At 37.4% G+C, this 26,641-nt stretch overlaps 1 protein-coding gene across 1 annotated transcript in view; it reads right to left on the minus strand.

Moving 5' to 3' along the window:
- Positions 1-12,383: 12,383 nt before the first annotated feature.
- The window catches only part of LOC134743952 (uncharacterized), a 39,319-nt gene continuing 25,061 nt past the window's right edge, over positions 12,384-26,641 (minus strand). Inside the window, exon 5 of the mRNA XM_063677583.1 lies at positions 12,384-12,497. Coding sequence (XP_063533653.1) covers positions 12,384-12,497 — 114 coding nt within the window. The remainder of the gene's footprint in view (positions 12,498-26,641) is intronic.

Genomic DNA, 26,641 nt, shown 5'->3' on the forward strand with positions numbered 1-26,641 from the left:
GGCACGTACTCCGTAGGCCGGACAGCCATCTGGCCAAGCAGGGTCTCCGCTGGCATTCGACTGGTAGGAGCTGGAAGTAGCCGCTCAAGATCGTGACAAGTGAAGCATGCTTCTGCGAGCCATATGTCCCTAATGAGGGATAACAGGAATGCATCATCATCATCATCATCAAGCTTTTGAGAAACGGACTCCAGGTTGCACGTAATAGGTATTATCCTATCCCTGTGTGCGTGAACGTGACAAAACGAAACTTGACTTACGGAATTTGTAAAGCATTAGCTTGATTAAACAGGCGAATGTGTTTGCCACATATTGTTGACAATAAGGAAGCGGTAGTCTCGCAACATGCTTTGTTAACTACCTCTATGTAATGAACTCTGTCGTGTTCGCTGAATATTAGGGATTCGGGGGTGTTATTCCAATTGCTCTTGCCGACCGTTTGATATTATCTTTTCATGAGTACAAACACCGGTCGTTATAATAAACTAAACATTTTATAAGGGTACTAAGGCCGGTAGTAGACGTCCGGTGTTTTCGCCGGAAATCCGACCGTGTTACGCGACTACGTCTAGTTATGTATGTGGCTACCGACGGCTATACCTAAGAGAAAACAAGACATCGTTGCCGAATCTGGACAATTGTCCGGCGAAAACACCGGACGTCTACAACCAGCCCACTCTTGGGTACGTCTCTACGTACATTACATATTACATACGTACCGACCATCAAGATCGTGGTTCGGTACGTATTACGTCTATTAGTTAGTACTATTAGTAAAGATACGAACCACGATCTTGATGGTCGGTACGTATGTAATGTCTATGTAACGTCTCTTGGGCTGGTTGTAGACGTCCGGTGTTTTCGCCGGTATTAAGACTGGTAGTTTCTACATTGGGTAAACCAAGCGCACCATAGCAGAAAATGTCAAGGAACATATTGCGTTATCAAAATTCGCTAGGAAAATAAGCGGCCAAACATTGGCGAACTTGTATGGTGGATCTAAATCGAGCTTCACAATCGCAAAGTCCTCTCAACGAAACGTCTTCACATAGTCTACACATCTTAGTATAATATATTGCCTCATCAGCACGTTATAAACGGCTTGCGTTTCAATTGATGTACTATAATGAATAATGATGACTTTGTTGACATGAATGGTTGGCGTTGCCGGCGGCGAAGGCATGGCTGGACGGCGGTTCTAGTTAATTACGAGCGTACGGACACTGGAGCGTTGCCAAGCAACTTATCACTTCCTTATCTAGTTCTCTTAATACGTTTTCTAGGAGTCTTCAAACTTTTGAACCCGTACTCCAGCTGGTGGCGTAATCTCTTTTAATGTTCGTGCATATATTAATAAATTCACAGAACAAAATGCCTCGTCATTATTTATTTTATGGTCTAAATTAGCAGTTCCACTTCAGAAATAACCGGTTTTTGAGAGCAAATGCGTGCGTTACATTTTTTTTATACCACGACGGTGGCAAACAAGCATATGGCCCGCCTGATGGTAAGCAGTCACCGTAGCCTATGGACGCCTGCAACACCAGAGATACTTTAAAACAATAACGTCAATATTTAAAGTTCCCTTGACTTCTCTACGATTTAATCATTAGATCCTGACCTGATTACCATCGGATTATCTGTCAATTTCAAACAAAAACAAAAGAATTCCCCAAATCAGTCCAAACGTGTTTGAAAAATCGGGGGACATACATACATAAAACTAAAGATCCTCCTTCGAAGTCTTGAAGTCGGTTGAAAATAAAGCATTTTTAATACCTCTTTGCATCTTGTACCGACATTTTTGCTAGGAAATGAAGACCGCTTAAAGCGTAATTGAAATATGCTGTTAGTCAGTACCCGGCACCTACCTACCATATACATAACAGTTGACAAACTGCAGTTAAAATGCAACACACGTTTGATTGCATGTTACTTTAATTTTCCAACTTCGCCAGGTAACAAAACTGGCAATATTCTTACATACCTCGATGTATTAAAATTAGCGAAAGTTCATCTAATTAATATTCTAATAGAGAAAGTTAAGATTCAACCACCTAACAAGTCATACGTAAGTTTGAAGGCCATTAACAATTTCCACAGAATCTTAACAGTCTCTATAATTTTCGTAACGAATACTGGCAACTTTAATTATACTCTCCGTTGAACGTTGACCCAAAGTTCAAGGTATTTAAAGTTGTTGTCAACTGGAAATGCATCTCAAGTGATTTGTGAGGGAATTTTTTAAAAACACCTCCATTTTACGATACTATATTACGATATTTTACGATACGGTAATAAGTATGTTGTTTCGCGGACACCAAAAATAAACGGCACACGACTTGCCTTTTATGTCATAAGGCAACTTCAAAATTTGTAACTGATCCTTAAAAACACCAAGTAACAATAACACGTCGACTTTTGGATAATTTTATTTCAATGTATTACATATACGCCCCCTGAAACTTGGCAAAACTTGGCGAGGAGAACATGCGATTTAAGCAGTTACACAAAGCCTATTCGTGACCGACCGTATAAGTAAGAGAACGGATAAAGTAAGTTGAGCATCTAAAAGTCTTCTATAACGTTATATAACTAAAAGTTACTTATCTGAGGAAGTCAGCCGAATCCATTCGAAGCCTGTGAACGGCTCGGCTTTGCATGGCAACTAGATACGGACTGTAAAATCTATTTCAAAGGAAGAAATACAAAAGACGTTGATTTAACAGTGCAATAGGCGACAGTGAAGAAATTCTCAGCAGCAAACTTCGCATAAGAATAAGAATAAGAATGATTTATTGCAGTACTGTGTACATTTGTAGATGGTAATCATGATACATTTTCAATTTCTTTCAACAGTTACCGATTTCGGGTATGCAATACTTAAGTAACTTATGAACTAAACTTCAAATAGCATGCAAAGATATTTACAAATTAATTACATTCCAATTAATATACTAAATATTCTTTCAAACTTTAAAATAGTGGTAACTGCTCCTTTAATCTTTAAAGAACGTTTCATTGCACAGTTTCATAACTCGGTACGATACCAGCAGTTCATAATATTTAGCTATTTGTTTGACAAGGATAACGTTAATGAGCGTAAACCGTGCGTTTCCCTATTAATTGATATGTCAAGAGCCTTTGACTGTGTGCTACATAACGTACTTTTACAGCAACTTGAACACATTGGAGTTAGAGGGAACGCATTGCAGCTATTCAAAAGCTATTTAACCAATAGAGAGCAAGCTGTGCTTATCGAACAATATGATAGGCAAAACAAAATAATTGAACACAAACAATCTACCTTTCAAAAGGTTTTACTGGGGGTAGCTCAGGGAAGCGTATTGGGTCCCCTTCTTTTCCTTATTTATTTTAACGAACTTCCAAATCAAATTGAGGAACCATGTGTGATGTTTGCAAATGACGCGACTATATTATTTTCATGTGAAAATAGGGATACAGATATGAACGATAATATTAAGCGCAGCCTTAGAATAATTCTAGATTGGCTTGAGACTCTAAATCTTAAAGTGAATCTAAGTAAAACAAAGCTGATTCAATTTAGGCATTATAAAACTCCACCAACTCCTTTAGATATATCTAACGCAGGAACTCCTATTGAGGAAATTGCAAGTGCTAGCTTTCTAAGTGTTAAAATAGACTCATTTAAATTGGAAGACTCATATTGAGTACATAAATAGCAAGATTTCAAGTAGTTGTTATGCCTTATCAATACTTTTACAAACATGTTCCGAAACTGTAGTAATAAATGCTTATTATGGAAGTGTGTATCCACTACTTTCATATGGAGTCGTGGCGCACTGAGGAATCGCTTCGTACCGTATTTAGAGAAAAACGTCTTTTAACTTTGACATGTATTTACATCCTAGAGCTATGTTGTGTATTTTCGACCATCTCCCTCTAGACATGAAAGCGCTAGACGGATTTATGTTCAAACGAAAGCTCAAGAACTAGCTTATAGATAAAGTATTTTATGATGTCAATTAATTTTTTGCAAGTTAACATATACCTATGTATATACAACGATGTACTTAAGTATAAGTTTAGTTTTAAGATAGGTAGATTGTCTACCAAAATTGTACGCCCTAGCAGGCAGCTGTTGATACTTATTATTTTTAATTACCACCTTTGTATGTACACAGTTATATTTTGTACTTGCTTCTGTCAATTTTTTTTTTATTTTTTTTTCAAGTTCAATTTATCTATATATATATTACGCGAGGCCGATTTTTGTTCATCCCATCAGATCTACAGTTATGGTTCGATTTTAATAAATTATATGTCATTAGATTCGTCTCATGCTACAGATTTGCAATAAGCTCTTAGTTTTGGATTTTTTCCCGAAAAAGTACTAAAAAGTTAATTTGAAAAAATGTACCACGTGACCTTTGTCCTGACTTGAGATTGAATTGAACTCATGTCAAACCTATATCCAATGTATGTAAGGTATCTAATCCATTCAAATATTTGTTTTGAGACTGTAACATGCATACACCACACTAAAAATTATATTAAAACACCATAAAATTTTATTATTGTGTTTGACAACATGTCAGACATGTGTCATCCACATCAAAGAGCATATAATCACTACGTTCTAATCCACATCGTACTCATCAAAATGACACATGTTTATTTTATTGTTGCTTTGGCACATAGAAGGTAGGATCCTATAGAAGTAGCGTACCGCGTGCGCCCGTGATTGACAGAATTTGTAGCCCACCATAAACCATACAAATCGGTGGGGAAAAGCATCTATATTTACTTCAAAAAGCACGTACGGCGAGGTTTGTTCTTATGAGGATGTTAAATGATGTCGGATCTTTAAGGTAAACGGTCAGCCAATGGGGTTGGCAACTGTCAAAGGTTTGCAGAGATGGCGCCATCATAGCTTGCCTCTTTTTCTATAAGATTTGGCTTAAAGGGCTGGCATCCAGGGCATTAAAAAAACAAAAATTTGACACAATTCTAGGGATTGACAGGGCAAGCTATGCTGGCGCCCTCTGTTAATTATTTCGACCGGCCAACCCCATTTTCCGCATCGGTCCGCGCCCTTGGTGCAGTGCGGCGTATGTGCGATCGTGTGTAAAAGCCGTAACAGACTACCGCACCGCACCGCGATCTTGGTGCGCCACACCCATAAGTGAGAGCGAGAAAGAGAATATTTCGAAAAGCCGTATTGGTGCGGTCAAAATATCTCTTTCTCGCTCTAACTTATAGCTGCGTCCTTAACGTATGTACAGTGACAACCTTGCACACTATCGATACGTGCGCCGCACCGCACCAAGGCTGCGGTGAGGTGTGGTAGTCTCTAACGGATTTTACGATAGTCTGTTAAATATGGCTATAATATTTCTTTCTCGCTCTAACTTAAAGCTGCGTCCTTAACGTACGTACGGTGACCACGTTCCGCACTATCTCTTTCTCGCTCTTACTTATAGGTGGATCGCACAATGACCTTGGTGCGGTGCGGTAATGTGTAACAGACTACCGCACCGCACCGCGATCTTGGTGCGCCACACCCATAAGTGAGAGCGAGAAAGAGAATATCTCGAAAAGCCGTATTGGTGCGGTCAAAATATCTCTTTCTCGCTCTAAATTATAGCTGCGTCCTTAACGTATGTACAGTGACAACCTTGCCAACTATCGATACGTGCGCCGCACCGCACCAAGGCTGCGGTGAGGTGTGGTAGTCTCTAACGGCTTTTACGATAGTCTGTTAAATACGGCTATAATATTTCTTTCTCGCTCTAACTTATAGCTGCGTCCTTAACGTACGTACGGTGACCACCTTGCGCACTATCGATACGTGCGCCGCATCGCACCAAGGTCGCGGTGAGGTGTGGTAGTCTCTAACGGCTTTTAAGATAGTCTGTTAAATACGGCTATAAAGCGGCTAACACATTACCGCACCGCACCAAGGTCATTGTGTGACGCACCCATAAGTAAGAGCGAGAAAGCAATATCTCTTTCTCGCTCTTACTTATAGGTGCATCGCACAATGACCAATGACGCCGCGCTTAAGGTGGGCTGCCGTACGCCGAGAGCGAGAAAGAGATATTTTGACGGTACCAAGGTCGCGGTCCAGTCGTTGTACATACTTTCAAAAAAGTAAATTAAAAAAAAAATAGGTTCAAGGGCCTGACACTCTTTGATAGAGAAAGATAGTCTTATTGCGATTCCTAGATAAGAGGAAAGAGAAAATAGTGCCATGCTTTATCTTTATCATTATCACCGACCGGGCATTTTTTCATGGTCAGGTTTGCTATGATGGCATAACCCGACCATGAAAAAATGCCGAATGAAATGGAGGCGATGGCGAAATACCGAAATTTATAAGAGTGAAAGAGAAAAAACCGGCCAAGTGCGAGTCGGACTCGCCCACCGAGGGTTCCGTACTTTTTAGTATCTGTTGTTATAGCGGCAACATAAATACATCATCTGTGAAAATTCAACTGTCTAGCTATCACGGTTCGTGAGATACAGCCTGGTGACAGACAGACGGACAGCGGAGTCTTAGTAATAGGGTCCCGTTATTACCCTTTGGGTACGGAACCCTAAAAAGGATTATGCTGCCATACACGAAACTGTCAATACATGAATATGTCTTTCTCTTACCCCTGGTCGCTCGGTTTCATGTCTATAACTACGTGTATATACTAAGTCTATTATTAGGTCAGAGGGTCTACCGCGAAAACCGAAATTCGCAAATTGCGGGGATCTTTCTCTTTTACTCCAATGAAGGCGTAATTAGAGTGACAGAGAAAGATGCCCGCAATTTGAACTTCGATTTTCGCGGTATAGCCCAGACACGGAATGTCACGGAATGTTTGTAAAATGTTTGTAAACTTCAGTCTCATGAATAATAGGTAAAAGAGAATTAAATATAAATTATACTCTAGCCCTATGAAATTTTAGGCATGAGAGCCAAATGACAAGAAGGCATCCTATCCACGAAATCTTGATTTACCGTATCATATCGCGATCGCGTATCATGATTTTTAGTTTAGAAAGATGCGAAAAGATAGACAATAATTATGTCTTTTTTGCATCAAAACTAACGATCACAAAACATGCTGGTAGGTGCTACGCGACCGAAATATAATACGCTAAAATTATACAAACGTGTCGCCATTTTATAAGAAACTAGCTTTTGCCCGCGACTTCGTCTGCGTGGAATTAGTAATTTGGGTATCTTAATTCTTAAACAAATCTGCTTTTTAATCCATCCTTTTTTCACCCCCAAATTGGTCCACACTATACATTTCCACCCCATTTTTTACACCCTTAAGGGATGATTTCGGGGATAAAAGTTATTTTATATCATTTCCCACAGCTCAAAGCATCCCCATACCAAGTTTCATCTAAATCGGTTGAGCGGTTATTGATTCCCCATACAAATTTCCACCCCCCTTTTTACCCCCTTGAGATAAAACTTCTGGGATAAAATGTATCCTATGTCCTTCCCCGGGACTCAAACTATCTGTATACCAAATTTCAACTAAATCGGTTTAGCGGTTTAAGCGTGAAGAGGTAACACACAGACAGACAGACAGACAGACAGACAGACTTTCGCATTTATAATATTAGTATGGATAATTATGTATAAGATTTCATATTCTGTGGGTATAGTCAGCATCAAATAGATAGTGACAGCCAGTGATTAATCTGAAGACGTCACATTTCCTGATTTTATTAAGCGTTCAGTCTTAGGCTACCTGTCCACAGGAGCCGAGCGAGGTGGCGGAGCGATGAGCGAGGAAAAATCTCCGCTCTGAAATTTTAATGAAATTCTATTGCTGGATTTTTTTCCCGCTTACCGCTCCGCTCCAGTGGACAGGCAACCTAACTTTTAGAACCATACTCTAGCGGCGTGTTGCGACGCCGCAACGGGTCTCTAGTAAATTATAATTCCAGTCAAAAATATCGTTTTCATGTGTTTTATGTAATATTCTTTAATTTAATACCCGATAATTAGGACTATTCTTTGCATAATATGAGCGCATTAAGGTAGAATTGTTGGCGCGCTTTAGTTTTTTTTGTACAACTTCCACAGTTTTTATCAGAAATTAAAAATTTAAGCTGAGACGTATAGTTGAATAACTGGTTTCTTTTATATTAGACGCAACGTTGTTATAACGTTTTTAGTTGAGCTATAAAATATATATACACGAACTTTTCTCATAAAAAGTGGTTTTTCTTTGTTTGTAGCTCATTTTTTTTTTTTTTTTTACTAGCCCATTATGGTGTCCCACTGCTGGGCAAAGGCCTCTCCCCTTGTTTTCCACGACTCCCGATATAGTGCCTCCTCCGGCCAGTTGTTGAGAAAGGTGTCTAGGTCGTCCCGCCATCTCCGTCTGGGCCTGCCGGGTCCGCGCCCCTCTTCTGGCATCCATTTGGTGGCTATGCTAGCCCATCTGTCTGGATGCATGCGGCAGACGTGACCGGCCCAGTCCCATTTGAGCCTAGCAGTCTTCTCACCGACGTCAGCAATGCGGGTTTTTGCGCGCAGCGTGGTGTTCCGGATACGATCGGTCCTCTTCACACCTAAAATGCTGCGCTCAATAGCCCGTTGGCATACCTTCAACTTGGACTTCTGACTCTCTGTGAGTGACCATGTTTGGGCACCGTAGGTTAGGACGGGCAGGATACACATGTCGACGAGTTTTCGCTTCAGTGACAGTGGAAGGCTACCCTTCATTGTAGCTCATATCATAACGAATCATAATATATTTAATAACCTTTCGTTTGATATAGCACACGTGTATGTATGACTCATGGTATAGTATTATAATTTAGATTTTGCAAATTTCGGCAGCGGTCACATCAGTCACATGTATGACGTTGACGCCATTATTTGTTACTCAGGCAGTATAGAGATTGTCTCCCAGCAGTTTTATGATCGTTTTTATATTGCTAATAACATACTAGAAGCTTATGCGGATTATCCTGAAAATGACCAATTTCGATTTTTTTTAACTTTAATGCATTTGTTCTAGCAATACCTACATTTTGATGCATAATTTTCACATTTTTGGTCTGATTTTGATTATTTTGATATCATTGTATGGCTTGAGACATCAGCTTTAATCATGTAGTACATTACTTTAACGTCCCGACTTTTGGTTTGGTTGAAAAACCCAAATAATCGAAATTTTTTTTTCATTTTTATTTATTTTTAAATTTCTCTTAAACTATTGTATATTTTGGTACAAAGTGTATTAGTGAAATATATAATATTTTATTAGCTTTCGTTTAATATCCCACACGTGTATGTGCAATGCATAGTTTGGGTGCAAAATGCAATATTCGCAACGAGGCGGGAGTCATTTAGATGACGTCATTCCGCTGAAGTAGATGGCCGACGCCGCTGTCTCCCGGCAGTTTTGGAGACCCAGTACCATGCCCAACAACATACTAAAATTTGGTAGCGGTTTACGGATCTGAACTATATTACCATAAGGCAGTGCACTAGAAGACTCGACTCACACATTTTGAACACAAAGTGTCGTCGCCGTGTGCACACATTGTTACCAGTTTGCGACTAGTTATCCCAAAATCATTCGTTCAATCGTTCATTTTGTTCGTTTCAAATGGGAACTCAAAGTCAAAGTCAAAGTCAATATAATCTTTATTCAAATAGGCCCAGCAACAAGCACTTTTAAATTGTCAAGTTTTAAATATTACCTTAATCTAAATATCAGAGCAATTTATTGATGCAGTTATTATTATTCTTAAAAACATTGAATTATTATAGATATGTCAAACTTAATAATAAGAATTCACAAAAGGATCGTCAAACACCAAAATTATATAAAAAATACTAGTCTAGAAACTTTCTAGAATAAAAATCTAAATGTCAAAAAATACGGATTACCTAATATAGGTATTCATTGAATTATCAATTTCATTATTATTAACACAATAATAAAATAATTAATTATTTTCAATCACAATCCTACGGTGTTTCATCATTCATGTAGTCTTGTGTGCTATAATAGGCTTTAGAGATAAGTTTATGTTTTACATATTTTTTAAATTTATTAACAGATAATTCAGTGATGATATTTGGAAGTTTATTATAAAATCTTACACAGTTACCCATGAATGATTTTTTAATTTTATGGAGCCGAGTGAAGGGTACTAGTAGTAAGCTTATGCTTATTTCTAGTATTAATGTTATGTATGTCAAAGTTTTTCTTAAAACTGGCAATGTTTTTATGTGCATACAGAATATTCTCATAAATATATTGACAGTGCACTGTCATTATGTCAATTTCCTTAAATTTATCTCTAAGTGAGTCTCTATGGAACTGTCAGATGGGAAAATACTTAAATAAAAATAAGTGACGTACATTAAAACGCCATCGCTAAAGAGGATTAACAAGACATAAGCATTTATTATTTGCATTTATATTGCAATAGGGCTTAAATTACTATGGGAAATTAAACTGCTCGAGTGATTTGGTTAACTAAGTGTAATTTTATTAACGCGCCACTATTTGCTGAATAAATGTTTGATGTTTGAAAAACTGTGAAATTAGTTTTCGTCTATTTTAATATATGTACCTAATGCCCTTTTACCAAGTTTCAAGTTCCTAGCTTAAAAGAAAACTTGTACCACATATAAACTTACATTCCCTTTTTAACCTCCTTAGGGGTTGAATTTTTAAGAACGTTGAAATAACTTTTTTGTAATTTTATATAATAATGCCTTTCTAAGAAGTTTCAAAGCATTTGTAATGGATTCAAACTTTCGACCCCCTTTTAACTCATTTAGGGGACGAATATTTAAAAACGTTGAAATTACTAAAAAGTTGAAAATAAGGAAAAAAAAAGGACTACGCTGGGACGGTAGGACAGTGCAAAAATTATGTACCTGCTTTTGATGTATAAAAGAGCGAGCTCATCGCCAACAAACTGCACCGCAGTTTGGCGAAACATTGTATTATGGTGCACATATTGTATTTTCCATGTTATTATCAATAAAAAAAATAAAAAAAAACTTTTCTTGTATTCTAATAAATAATATGCCTTTATACAAAGATTCAAGTCCAGCACTCAAAAAATACAAACTTTCATTTCAACCCCTTTTTCTCCACCTTGGAGGACGATTTTCAAAACTACTAAAAATTAGTTTTCTTCTATTTTAATAAAATATCTTTATATGGTGACGTGTTTATATGGTTATCATTATATATATCATCATTTGGATTGCTCATGATGACTTACTAGCATTACGAGCACACGAGATAGATATACTAACGGTGCAGTTTGACAAACCTTGGTTTTCAAGAGGTATTTTACATTGTCATTTGCTGTCACAATGTTTCGAAACAGTTCGGTAACCGTTACGACACATTGTGTACAGATTTGGTCACAAACTGAACGCAAAGTGCACACAATGTTTCGACACCTTGTTACCGGAAAGTGTAGACACGGCGACCACACTTAGTTACTGAAAAAGCTGGTCACATTGTGTGCACACTGTTACCACACTAAATAACCAAAACTGAACACAGTCGCAAAGTGTAGTAACTGTTACGACACCGGTTCGACACATCTGACATTTAGTTACTACTTTGATGATTCTGCGACCGGAATGGTTATATGGGTACTAACTGTAAAATTATCAAAAAAATATCAAAACCAAAGCCAATCGATTCCAAATGAATGTTATTAAATATTTATCATTCATAATCATAATTTATAAGTCAATTCTACCAGCAAAGAGAAGAAAACAACTCAACATTTGCATTTGATTACCTACTTTGCCTCACATGTGAACAAAATGCAACTTTATTATCAGTTTTTGAACAATCAAGAGAGCTTTTACCAGCTGGTGTGGTGAAAATAATATTGTAGACTACGTACCTACTCAATCAAACCAATCATTCGCGTTACCTATATTTCAAAAAAACCGGACAAGTGCGAGTCGTACTCGCCCACCGAGGGTTCCGTACTTTTTAGTATTTGTTGTTATAGCGGCAACAGAAATACACCATCTGTGAAAATTTCAGCTGTCTAGCTATCATGGTTCATGAGATACAGCCTGGTGATAGACAGACGGACAGTGGAGTTTTAGTAATTTTACCCTTTGGGTACGGAACCCTAAAAAGAGTGATGTTTGAAGATTGTTAAAAACATCTGCAAACTAGATTTGGCCCCTTAGGGAATGATTTCTGCCGAAGCCATTCAGCCGTTCTTGTACCAAAAAAAAGTAACAAATATCTAAAGTAAAAAAAATACATACATAGGTACCTACTTGTATTTTTCAAATAAATGGTATTCCACTTATCTATCTCAATGCTTGTTTAAACTCAGACGCATGCTGTAAGTAAATACCCTGTAAATTTGGCTCAAGCAGTTGGTACTGATTCAGTACCGTTCAGTAGATTCAGTACTACTGAATCTCCAAATACAGAGTTGGGAATGTTGAAAGTTTCGAGACAGCACTCACATTGGTACATGTACTGGAACAGAGGGAACAACTCAGCTCGGCTATCGATTACAAACTTTATGCTTTTGAAATTTTACAAATGAATTGTTTGTTCTGCATGTTCGATCATTCTTGTTTTACTAAACAATATCAATAGAATTTACGGGAAATAAGCATGTAGAATTATAATTAGTACCTATAAACATTTTAAATACTTGTAAAATGTATATTTAGGTAGGCGGAGTCCGGGAGACTTGCCCAGAAGACTATTACTTATTCTGTGCCAGAAGGCTTGAACCATTTCAAATGTTTTGGAAAAACAGAAAGAGAGAATGATCATAATAAAAACTTTTATAAAAAAAAGATAAACCGACATCAAAAAGGATGAAATAAAATATTATCCTTTTTAGGGTTCCGTGTTTAAGTATATGCGTTACCAACTGATATGTTTGAAGTCGGTGCCAAGCCAAATTTTAAACCATATATTCATAGGGATTTTGGTGCAATTCGATAAAGATGCTGCTATATAAGTATGTACGTTGGATTACCTAATGCAGAGTACTACGTAGGCGAACAACACGCGAATGCGAAGCGGCGCGGCACGGCGCCTTAATTAATCCTTTGATACCTATATAGAAGTGTCCTACGTGGGCGATCTCGTTGCGAACGCGAACGAATTGGGCCGGCCGCGCCGTGCCGCGTCGCTTCGCTTCTTGTTCGCGAGTGTTCGCCTATGTAAGACGCAGCGTTACACGACTTCGTACCATGCTTGTCGGCACGTTAGTGTAAATCTAATACGTTTTGTCGTCGTATTTTTTTAAAGAGCATTTCTTACTAATTCTTAAACAGTCATAGCACGCAAGTGTGGGATTGGGACTGAGTTATTTTCTGTCGCTTATCCAGAGGACTACATTTCAAAATATAAAACAATTCAAGGAACCTTCATGCAAAATTTCAGGTAAAGCGATTCAGTTGTTTAGCCATGAAAAGGTAGCAAAGAGGCAGAAATAATTGCTTTCACGTTTATAACATTTGTACAGTTGTAATGGGATTTATAGACATAAAGCTGATTATTTTTGACTGGTATTGTTACTACTTGGAGTACTTGGCTTGGCACCGACTTCAAACATATCAGTTGGTAACGCATATACTTAAACACGGAACCCTAAAAAGGATAATATTTTATTTCATCCTTTTTGAAGTGGGTTTATCTTTTTTTTATAAAAGTTTTTATTTCTCCATTTTTAGTTTTAAGAATGAATGAAAAACATAATCATGTTTATCTGTAAATTCGTAAACTTTATTATATAATCAGAATTTTCCTCGAGTCCGTCTGGGAAATCATTCCTGTCAGTAAATCCATTCTCCGCCCCGCCACTGACCCAATCCCTCAAACCCCCCGATCACTCAACCTCACAGCACATCAACCCCTGATCACTGAACCCCTCGACCCTAAACCACCAACCCTTCAACCGCCATTCCCCGACCCCTAACCCCAGACCCCTTAACTCCTAACCCTAACCCCCAATCCCTTAACTCCCAACCCCTCAGTCTCCGACCCATCAACTCACCTCCCCTCAACCCCCAACCTCAAACCCCCCAAACACTAATACCCTCTACCTTCACCTCTCAGTCTCTTTGGTTGTTTCCAACACTACCTACATCAAAAATCATAATACACATACGAGGGAAGTTATCAGTAGCCTTACCACGAGTTTGACATTGATATATTCGCTATCGTGTGCGTAACTTACTGTTTATGCATCTCGCTCGTACTGGCGTATTAGTGTACAAAGTAAGTTACGAAGAATATTTAGTGCCAAACTCGTGGTTAGGCTACAGTTGCACTACATCAAATTGGAGGTATTGGTGAGGAAATTCTTGAGTTACTTTAGAAAACACCGAAATTACCATACACGTGCCTTTAAAAATTGAGGAGTTCCCTCAATTCCTCACGGATTCCATCATCAGATCAAAACCAAAAATATTACGAAAACACCTTGGAGAGGTAACTTCTTTCAAACAGAAAAAGAATAACTCAAATCGGATCATGGGTGCCGGAGTAATCGCTGAAATCATTATCATCAAAACAATCATCATCATCAGCTCCACTTCATCAAATTGGTGGTTTTCTAGAAAAAATGATCAAGTTGCTTAAGAAAACGACCAAATCACCATACATGTGCCTTTAAAAATTGAGGAGTTCCCTCAATTCCTCATGGATCCCATCATCAGAACAGCACCAGATTAATGTGGAACCACCTTGGTGGTAGTTCCTTTCAAACAAAAAAAGAATTGTTCAAGTCGGAACTCGGGTCTCGGAGTAATCGCTGAATATCCTACATTAAAAAAATCATCATCACTATCTTCAAAACAATCATCATCATCAGGTCCACTTCATCAAATTGGTCGTTTTCGAGAGAAAATGCTCAAGTTGCTTATGAAAACACCCAAATCACCATACATGTGCCTTTAAAAATTGAGGAGTTCCCTCAATTCCTCAGGGATCCCATCATCAGATCAGAACCAGATTAATATGGGACCAACTTGGGAGTAGCTCCTTTCGAACAAAAAAAGAATTACTCAAATCGGACCACGGGTCTCGGAATAATCGGTGAACATACATAAAATAATAATAATAATAATCATCATCATCACTGACAGGACTATTGTAGCCAATAAGCCTGACATTGTGATAATAGATCGATCGCAGCGCCGGGCCGTGCTCGTCGACATCACCATCCCCCATGATGAGAATCTCGTGAAAGCCGAGAAGGACAAGTCCAGTAAGTACCTAGACTTGGCTCACGAGATAACCGCCATGTGGGATGTTGATTCGACGATCATTGTCCCGATAGTCGTTTCAGCGAACGGTCTCATAGCGAAGAGTCTCGACCAACACCTTGAGAGACTCTCGCTAGGTGGTTGGATCAAGGGTCAGATGCAGAAGGCGGTGATCTTGGACACGGCGCGGATAGTCCGCCGGTTCCTCTCTCTGCGGCCCTGACCACCGGCAGCTTGGGCCCTGCCCCGCTGCTGGCGGCACCCTAGGTTAGGTTTTTTATAATTTGTTTATATGTATTTTGTATTGTTTTGTAAGTGTTTTTATATTTTACTTTTATATGCATATTATAAAAAACCTAACGTAAGAAAAATAATAAATAAAGCGAATAATAATAATAATAATAATAATAATAATAATAAAATAGCCACAACCGAATACAGAACCTCCTCCTTCATTGAAGTCGGTTAAAAAGCAAGGCATGCACGCGTGAGTGTGACGCGTCAACGGTGCCGGTAGCACGAAATTTGAATTAAAATACACAATGAGGTTGCTGTTTCCCTCCATTTCCCTCATAACTTATAAGCAAGTGTGCTGGACTCAGTATCAGTATTTTTAGTATGTTGTTTCAGGCACCTGTATCTACAAGTATGTATGCCAAAATACGCTTACACACGAATTATTTCCCCCGATTTTCCTTCGTTTGGTGGCCTATTATATTGTTTTCTGTTTTGAAGTGTCCAATAAACAGTATTTGTATTGTACTGTAAATCAAACCATCACGAATAGCAGCAAAACATTCCTTTAAATAAGTTTATTTTACTTATTAATTACTTCAACACGAAGAAGCTTGTCGTAACAATACTCCATTGCGCAAATGGTGGTTTTTAATAAACGTCGACGTTTTATGAGACAGTGATAAAGAGAGGTCAACGTTGTAAAATGCTTAAATACGTAGGTAGGTATAAATAGACGTCTCCGATGTTATATATTAAAATTACGTTATTTAAATTGTCTTTTTCCAGATTATACATACCTATGCTATACGTGTATGTACCTAGTTAATTTAAACACTGGTAGTGTAGTGGGTAGTTTTTATCAATGTACAAAATACAAAAATATTTATTACCAGAAAAAATTGTTTACAAAGTTTTCAGTGACTGACACTAGGCTGAGCCTGTCCTGCCGAGCCCCTTACAAAGATTTGCAGAAAGCAAGACGCATGCAATAGAAAAATAAGTAATAGTGAATCTGCCGGTCGTTTCTGGTAATAATCCTCATTTTGGTAAATAGTCGTAAGTTACTCTAAGAACAAATTAAATTATTTTCTATGAAAATATTTTAATTTGTGGTTTTTCAAGTAGACACACTACTATTTAAACTATAAACTGAAATAAATATCATATACGAAGGAAAAAATGACCAAAGCCTCCAGTGTCCAGAGCTGGAAACGAACCAGCGTACCCCGTTTACCGGACAGGTGCCTGAACCGCTCGGCTATCCGGCCACGGTGGCATGGGTCGAAATTTCCAAGTATATGACAATTCCCGAAGGATTGTGGCGCCCCCTGGCCATCTCTAAGGTAGAACAGTATGGTTCGACCTTCTAACTGAATCAACTCAGGTGATTACGGGCTAGCGAAGAGAGATGGCGCAGCCATTAATACTCTAAGAACAAATTAAATTATTTTCTATGAAAATATTTTAATTTGTTGTTTTTCAAGTAGACACACTACTATTTAAACTATAAACTGAAATATATATATTTATAGTCGTAAGTTGTGTCAAAACTCCTTGTAACAAGCATTCTAGCTGTTAGGTACATTACAGGTAAAAACATAGGTATTATAACAGTTCAACAAATTTAAAAACGGCGAATGCTCGATCATTCATTACCTTAACTCAAGAAATATTCTTATCTACGTTTGAGTTTAGAGAACTCAACTTTTGTAGTCCGTTTTCAGTTACTAATAGTAGTATATTCACTGAAAAATAAATTATTTTCGGAAAGAACGCAAAGAAGAACAGAATCTACTAAATCTGTCTGAAAATAATGTATTATTCAGGGATGCGGCAGGAATATAAATCAAGATTTAAGGTAAATAAATATACGTATGTACTAGTTAATAGGGTGGAGCGATTTTTTTTTCGATTTTCAAAAAGCGAAAAGATGCTCCATAATACACTGAATCAATAATTATTATATTTAAATGTTTTGTACTACCGCAAAGACACTGAAGTTTTGAAAAAAAATTTACCTACGTAACGTTTTTGTTTGGGATAAAGTCAATTAAAGACCTTAGACGTAAACAAGTTTGAGAACAAATCAAATTATTTTATTAAATATTTTGATTTGTGTTTTTTTTATTAATATTCTCTCAAACTTGTTCATAGATGGCAGCACCAGTCCTTCTCGCTACAACGTAAATCCGTTAGGAGTTCGTTTAGGAGGTGCAAGCGCGCACTGCTTGCCCTTAGAGCTGGTCAAAGACGCCTAGTCTTACTAAGATGGCACCTTAGCCTTAGACGTATCCAAATTATTATATTAACACAGAAGTACAAAACAAACCACATAAATTCTATCATTTTAGCGTCGGAAACCGTAAATATCCCCGCCTAACATGACAATTTTGCCGGTATTTTACGCAAATTTGAACTCCTTTTCAGCATTTAAAACAAGCATTATTTTTTATAATTACAGCCTTTTTTTAATCAAAACTATCGCTTTTTTACCACACACACTAAATTCGACGAAATTGTGAAAAAAATGTTTTATATTAGGAGTTACAACCTAGTTACATACCAACGAAGATGTAATATCTTCTGTATTTTGGAAAGTGATTGGCTGGAAAGTGATTTTAGAAAAACATATATTATTATAAGCTGACTCAAAGAACCGGGCTCTGAATATTTGGGTCATCTGTCGGTTACTGGTCACTTACAGGTAGCAAAGCCTTAGCTGTGAGTCAAGAAATCATAAAGACGTCACTTATTGGAAAAATTAGATGGTTCTACTACCGGGCCTCGGAGTTTTGATGGGCCCTTGGGCAAAGCGTTAAAAGAATGTGAATCGCTTTCATTAGAAGCGTTTCAGCCCATAGAATGCATTTAATCGTCTCTTGCGAACATCTATGTTTAAGGACTTTTCCATTATACCTGTACGAAATGTGACAAGCAATTATTAATACGGGCACTTGTTCGGAAAGCTTACTGAAAATAAATCCCAGTAAAATGATCCATTGGAGATGGCTTATTACTGCCAATCGAATTTTAAAATTGTATGTTTGCTCAGGAACACCCTCTGATAATCTGCAAATCCTTACAATCCATCTTAAAAGTTTATTTTCCTATATTGGTTTACCATTAAAACTCAACCGCTTTGCATTTATGGTTCCAAACATTTGCACCTAACGATTTGACGCAGCATGAAACGAAATCAAATTAATTTAACTCAACATTTTTAAAATTAAATATTAGGTAGGTACTTACAGTAGAATTTACTAACGACGATTGAATTGTATTGCCTAGGCACTTTATTTCATATTCAATCGGAATGGATATTATTTCAGAATTTATGAACGGACTATGGTTCTTATATTCATTATTCCGTCAGTAGTGAATTAATTTTCAAAGGTTTCCAACTGGTATTCCGTTTATTTTACTATTTTGCTTTATCTAGAAAAAATATCGCTCTCCAAATTTTCCCTAACAAAACTTTGCCGACCTATCGAATTGGTGCGTTAACTAAATAAACGTTCACCTCAAAGGGTCAGGACGTGCGGGGATGTCGGGAATATAACGGCAATTTTGTCAGGCATCATGGCGGCAGATACACAAATAAAGGTGTCTAAATACAAGTTTGCAGTCCATAAAGTTCAAACAATATTAGTCAGCTGCGGGTATGCGGTTCGTTTCTTGCTAGTTTTCGTTTGCGCAATCAGGAAATTAAATAAAGTTCAAGGCGCCGAGCTACAGAGCACCGAGAGACAGACATCCCTTGCTAACAATTCTGCAAACTCCTTAAAACTAAGAGTTTTCTACGAGTAATTCAATATTAAGAACTTTAGAACATTTCATAAAACAGCAAGGTTCAAAAAGTAACATTGAGATACGTCGGTGACTTGATGACTTCTAAGCTAAGTAATCCATTTAGACCTTTTCATTGCATTGCAAAAAAAACGGAAAATGTGACTAGTTCTCTCTTGCATATACTTAAATCTCGGTTAGGTATCGCGGGTAAAACTTGGCTTACCACCTGTAAATTACGCTCCTGTAAAACTTTTATTTAGGTACTTAGTAAGAGTTATGAGTTTATGACATTTGGTTGGAACAAAATGCACCCATGAAAGTCTAGAATATTACGCTAACATTTCGTTTAAATGGGTTCTAACAAATATTTGTTACAAGCCACGTATTTTATAAGTTAACTATAGAAAATATTTGTCAAAGCCCCGTGATATAAAACGCTGGAGCCCTCGTATCTCGACAATGAATTTACAGCCTGAAGTGTCGAGGCATCGAGTGCAGAGTGGCGTCGGGTCGCGAGCGCCGGCCCTCCAGGACCGTTATACCCATCGCTTACTAGTGCATTGCATTCGCATCAGCTGAACCAGCATAAAATTAATTTTCGATTACGCATAGATAAGGATCTCCGCGCTTCGCTTGACGCAGCGCTTGCCTGCACTCGGTAAACGGTTGCAATACAAGTCCTAGCCATTAATTTCAGTAGTATACAGAATTTGGGCAAGACAATCGCTCAGAGGAATCAGTAAGGCCATACGGCAATGTGCTTAAGTAAAATATTAAGCCAATAGAAATGCATGCACTAATTGGACACATTCTCGCAGCGACACACAACCTCACACAATTTTGGTGCATAGGTACTAAACCTAACCCACCTCTCGTTGTATCTGGTGTTAAGAAGTATGCGTAGGCGTCACAAACCCGGTTTCATCTAATTCGAAAAAACCGGAAAAACCGGGTTTACAGCCAATTCTAAAAACCGGGTTTAGGTTTGATAAAACCGGCTTTTTCGAGTTTTTCGAAGCAACCGCTGACCTTTTAGTTTTATTTAATAAACGTCATAATATAATGATTGTCATATTATCATTAGTCATAATTCTTAAACCGTTAACTTTTCAGGATTTTCCTCAGGTTATCCTATAGATAGGTTAGGTTAGGTTTGTTTTATGGCAGTCCTGAAAAGTTACGCAATTCTGAGAAAAACCAAATTATGACTAACGAAAATGTGGACAAACAATACATTATGATTTAAAACTATATGGGAAACAATAGAGACCCGATATTTACCATGTACATTTTGTTTTAGTAATTTACAATTATTTACTAATTTGGAAATAGGGATGTTGACAATGACGCGTAATTATTGCAAAAAAATTGAAATTTTATTTATAAATTTTTAATAAAAAAACGACTTTAATTAGTTTAATGTTTAAATTTCGCGCAAAAACGCTCCAAGCTCTCATGTGATCTCGATGACGGAACAATGTGATAAACAAACTGCTGTCAGTGCCAGAGGACCAAGGTTTGACAACTTGTCTGTGCGTGTTTCTCACACTGTGACGTCACGCGCTCCGATTTGCGCTTGCAGTCACGTGATGCTGGGCATTATTTTAAATACTTTTAATTATTTTTAATTTATTTATTACGCATGTTTACACTTACAAAATATGAATTCCAGCATTCTATAGGGTGGGCCAGTGATAAATTATCTTTTCGTATTGACGTCTTTCGTTAAAATGCATTTATCATTGGCCCACCCTATAATATTCCCTGCTATGCTATACATAACATTTTATATATTCGCGATTCCTGTCAACATCCCTATTATGGACACAGAACTAAATAGTATTTAGTAAATACCTATATGGTAAATATCAGGCAATTTATTTGATTTACATTACAAATTTTTCTGATGTTACGTAGTTTAACATTTTTGCTAGAAACGTTGATTATTCTCTAATGAAATAAAACTATGAAAACGGATTATATCGCGTATATTGAATTTATAATACATCCCGACGTTTCGAACTCTTTACAGCGTTCGTGGTCAACGGGTGACTGAGGAAAAATTACAAAGTGCAAAAATACCCACATACTAAAATAATGAACAATCATAGACTACAAACTTTAAGGCTTGTTGTACATGCAAAATCGGTTCATAAGGCTAGTTATACACTACAATTATTTTCAAGTAAAGATATATATATATATATAGATATATATGTATATATATATACGCGATAAAAACTACGCCGGCTCCAACCCTACACCACGGACCCGAGAAGATTTAATTCCCTCCTAAATTGTAGGAGGGTATCCCAATATGGGACCGGCAACAAACTCGGCGGGACACATCTTTTCAAAACATCAGAATGTCCAGCATCACCCAACACTAAGGTCTCACAGTCTATGTCTCACTTGCTCCTTTATCAGATGGACTACAGGATCCCAAGCTGGTGGTAGAGAAAAGCCATCTTCCCTATTATTCTCTAATGTTAAATGTATTTATAAGTTTAGTTCCAGAAAAGGAATGTTTTGTTACATTTATTGGCCTAATTATAACTAAAGTTTGACTTAAGTTATAATATAAATATTATGTAGTTTAATATTTTAGTAATAACGGCCATGTTTTATATGTGATGCACGCATCACGTTAATTGATCTCTAGTCTCTATTCTACTAGTATTTCTTGTTAAAAATGTTTATTGCAGACTGATTATTAAATCGTTGATTCTACAAGTAAGTACTTGTTTATTTTACAAATTATACATAAACTCGAAAACACCGAAAAAACCGGAAACCCGGTTTTGCTGTTCTACAAAAACCGAAAAACCGGCTTTCAAAAATATGCACGGTTTTGTGACCCCTAAGTATGCGTATTGCCGGGTCATAGAATAACACTACAACTCGCCGTCTCCCGGTACAGTGCAGTTAAAATGTTCTATAAAGCTATCCGGAAAGTGTTAAATTTGTAACCGTCCCCGCTTCGCTGCAACGCTAAGCTGAACTCGACCGTTTGTAACGACCACACAATTCTCGACATTATGGCGTTTCGCTTTGGCACAATACACTCTACGTATATAATTCTACACTTAGTCTCGTGCAAAGTTATAAATAATGCACTATACATTTCCCGCCGCTGACAGCAGACGTTTTTTTCTCATGGCAGATAGTCCTCTCTTGGCAAACGGAGTGATTACCTTGTCCTTAATAATTTATTTGAGCTTGTACCTACCAAGTAACACAAAGGCCAGTCTTATTTCGTGAATAAAACATTGCCCGCAGTAGAGCGAAGAGTGAATCGTTAATATAGATTATCTTCATACTTTCAGTAAACTCAACCGATTTTTCAATACATAATGGCTTGCGGCGGACGGGGCGTCTTTTATTAAAAGCTTGGCGTGAATTGAATTAATTGCTCATCAAATATCAAAAAAATATTAAAATCAAACGATTTCATAATGATTTCATAGTGCAATTGCTAATTGTGTTATAGGTACTCTGGTTTAAATCAACAGGTTTAATAAAAATGTATTGGTTTATCAATAAGCAAAGGCGCGCGGCAGGTGGCTAAGGTTAGGATGATAGTTTAATATGTATAAGGTATAATGAGTAAAGAACATTGGTTGGAAAGCTGGGTTACGTTTCCAAACCCTTGCTAATACAGAAGACACTAATTTAACCGGGGCGCTGCCATCTGGCTAGGATTTTGCATATGCAGGTTAAATTAAAACAGTTTCATGCGCTCCATTACCATGGTAAAGCAGATCAAAACGACACAAACAGTGTTGAGAAGATTAGTAAACGCTATAAAGTTCGGAAAGTGAACGCCTCTAGGGGCTAGTAATTACAGCTGAAAAGCTTCTCGATTGAAAACTCGGACTCGTTGGCTTCGCAAATTGAAACTGGTAAGTTAGGTACTTCTAGAGTTATGCACATCGCTATGGAAAATGTTTGGTTGACGGTGCTTTGAGGGCCAGACTGTGTTGCTGTTGAGGGTAGGGAGTTTTTAAATGGACATCTCTTTTGTAATAACAAGCATTTATTTTTGATCTTTAAACAATAGCATTTATTTTACATAAAAGTTGTATGGCTGGAATTAGGTACGTATCATTGTGTGCCGGTACACCCGAACCCAACCTGATAATTTCTTAAAACTAAAAATGGCCCTTATAGGATCACTCGTGCGTCTGTCTGTCTGTCTGTCTGTCTGTCTGTCTGTCTGTCTGTCCGTCTGTCAGAGCCTATTTTCTCCGAAACTACTGGCCCAATTAAGTTGAAATTTGGTATACATATGTAAGTTTGTAACCCAAAGACGGACATGTAACGTAAACAAATTAATTTTAAATACGGGGGCCACTTTTGGGGGGTAAATGAGAAAATTAAAAAATAAAGTTTTTCAAAGTATATCGTGTTATATATCAAATGAAAGAGCTCATTGTGAGAATCTTAAATATATTTTTTTTATAATTTTAGGATTAACAGTTTAGAAGTTATTCAAGAAAATAGGCAAAAAATTACCATTTATCTCCGAAACTAGTAGGTCTAAAATTTTGAAAAAAATACACAAAATAGATCTTTACCTATAGATCACAAGAAAATCTATTAGAAATGTGCAGTCAAGCGTGAGTCGGACTTAGTTACTTAGTTTTTGATCCGACCCCTAAGGGTTTTTAAAGACATTTCACTCACGTGTCACATAAAAAATACGTTGTTTAAATTGTGTAATGTACGGAACCCTTGGAACGCGAGTCAGACTCGCACTTGGCCGGTTTTTTTTTGCATTTATGACTCATTAACTGAACCAATGAATTCAAACAATCCGTACTGTGCACTATTCAATATTTCACAGCTGTTACACTAATGACGGACCGTCATCCCGTCAAAACAGGCTCGTTTGACGGAAATGCATTTGTAACACCGACCTTTCATTAGCACTGAAATATTTCCCCAGGCGGGCAACGTGTCTAGCTGCATATTTAATCCAACGGAAACTATTTTAGTTTCTTAGAATTCAGAATTTCAGAAGGCGTGACGGCGAGGCGCTTGGCGAACTACATATAGCTATACTAGCTTTTGCCCGCGACTTCGTCTGCGCGGACTTAGTACCATCAGTTAAAGTAAGTATAGCGCCTGGAAAAATTCTCATGGCAATCATTCAATTTTTTTTTTTTTTTTTTTTTTTTTTTCAAAAAAGTATAACACATTTTAAACTTATACAAGTTTCGCCAAACTTGCGTTTAACGGCGAAATGGTGCACTCATTTTCAATGTTAGTACCTTAATCTAAATTTAATGATTAACTTATATTACTAAGGTTAATACTTTTATATTACATTAACAGTGTAAGTTGTAGGTATATATGTTGTTGTTATTCTTTAAGAATTTATTTGTAGTTTTACATGTATGTAAAATGTATGTTTTTGGTGCAATAAAGGATATTTATTTATATACAATATTTACCTATCTTATATATTTAGTCATGCGTTGTACCCAATAGCAACTTCTTAATTTTTGATTTAAAGATGTTTTTACTAGCACACTCGTCTTCTATTGATAAATTGTTCATTATTCGCGGTGTGATATACTTGCGCGTCCTTTTACCATAGTAGTTGCTAGCGGTTGGTTCCACGTATTTACGACGTTTTAACCCCCTCGACGCTCGGGTGTATACTCGCGGAGTTTTGAATTCGGGATTTTTAAATTGATCAGTTGCTATTAAGTACTTAACTTTATCATGCACTGGCAGGATGTTCAATTTCTTAAATAAGATCGTGTAATCGTTACTACAGTTTGCTCTAGTTTTTTTGTCTATTATATTTTTTATCAATCGTAGTTGTAAGTTTAATATTTTATCCAAATAAGTTTTGAAGGTGCGTCCATAAGCTATTAACCCGTATCCAATAACAGCGTCAGCCAGTGCATGGTATAACATTCGTAATATTTTAGCATATTATGTACAAAAATTAGCAGACATTCATTAATTATCTCAATTCCGGCCCGCTTTTCACTTTCTTAAGGGATGATTTTCGGGACAAAAACAACCCTATGTCCTTCTCCGGGACTCAAACTATCTCTATGTCAAATTTCACCTAAAACGGTTCAGCGGTTTAAGCGTGAAGAAGTAACACACAGACTGACAGACAGACAGACAGACTTTCGCATTTATAATATTAGTATGGATATATTTTTTGTAAAATCTCTACTATCTCTCTAAATACTTTCATAGCCGCGCGAGATTTGTAACTAACCGAATCGACATTTTTTACAAGCTTTTATTTAACTTGTAATGTACATAATTTGGCTAAGCTAGATTAGACCCACTTCGCATTATTCGATTGAACTGAAACTTCTTATACATGTAAGTTGGGTGATAATGATAATGCAATACTATGGTAATATCGAGCGTGCATCTGATGATGGACACAGAACCTAATTGCGTTTGGGTTTGTTAGAATCTCGTGTCTCGATTAGTAGTTGCCTATTGAAGGAAAAGTACCTACAGTCAGCGATAAAAGCTTGTATCGAAAATTTAATGCAGGCTTCACAGTACCACAGATTATATAATAGTTCTTACGAACAGATACTTATCTCTCAAAGAAAATGCAAATACCTACCGTTTTGACACCTACACAAAAATACAATGGAGTGACCTTCAACGCGCCGCTCCCCGCACCGCGCGCACCGGCACAACGCTAGGGTGGCCGACGCTTCTTTCAAATACTTAGGTGTCTTAGGTAGATATCTAGCTATAAATGTGTCGTAAAAAACATTACCTACATCTTTAAAACAATTTAATAGTACCTACGTAGCTTGTAACTATCGTAAAAATAATAACAGTAGGTGTAAGTACCTATATTGAGAATGTCTCCTTACTTTTCCTCATCCGTCGAAAGAGGAAAAAAATATATTTTTTATGTGTTTAAAAAAAAAGATAAAAGAAAGATTCTTTATTTGCAAGAATACTTAATTCTAAAATACAGGTGTTGTTTTGTTAAAATATGGTGTACAGTATTCAGTGTTGTTTTGTTGTTTCTGCATCTATCCACACTACAAGCTGTGTTATTTGTTCGTGACGAAGACATTTCTTTGGCATAATGCGCAGTGACGTGCGTGCGTGAGCGCGTGTGGCAACCAACTGGCTAGCTTGAGTCCCGCCGGCGGGAAGCGAGTCGTAGGTATAATAAAGGGGGCCACTGACTATCAGTCCGCCGGACGATATCGGCCTGTCAGTTAGAACAAAAATTTGACAGTTCCGAACAACTCACAGGCCGATATCGTCCGGCGAACTGATAGTCAGTGGGCCCCTTAAATCCGAGCTCGCGCGGAGACTTCCATGTTTCTATAGAAATTATGTTTTGTATTCTATCAGAGA

This window comes from Cydia strobilella, chromosome 9 (genome assembly GCF_947568885.1).
Source record: "Cydia strobilella chromosome 9, ilCydStro3.1, whole genome shotgun sequence".
NCBI classification, from domain to species: domain Eukaryota; kingdom Metazoa; phylum Arthropoda; class Insecta; order Lepidoptera; family Tortricidae; genus Cydia; species Cydia strobilella.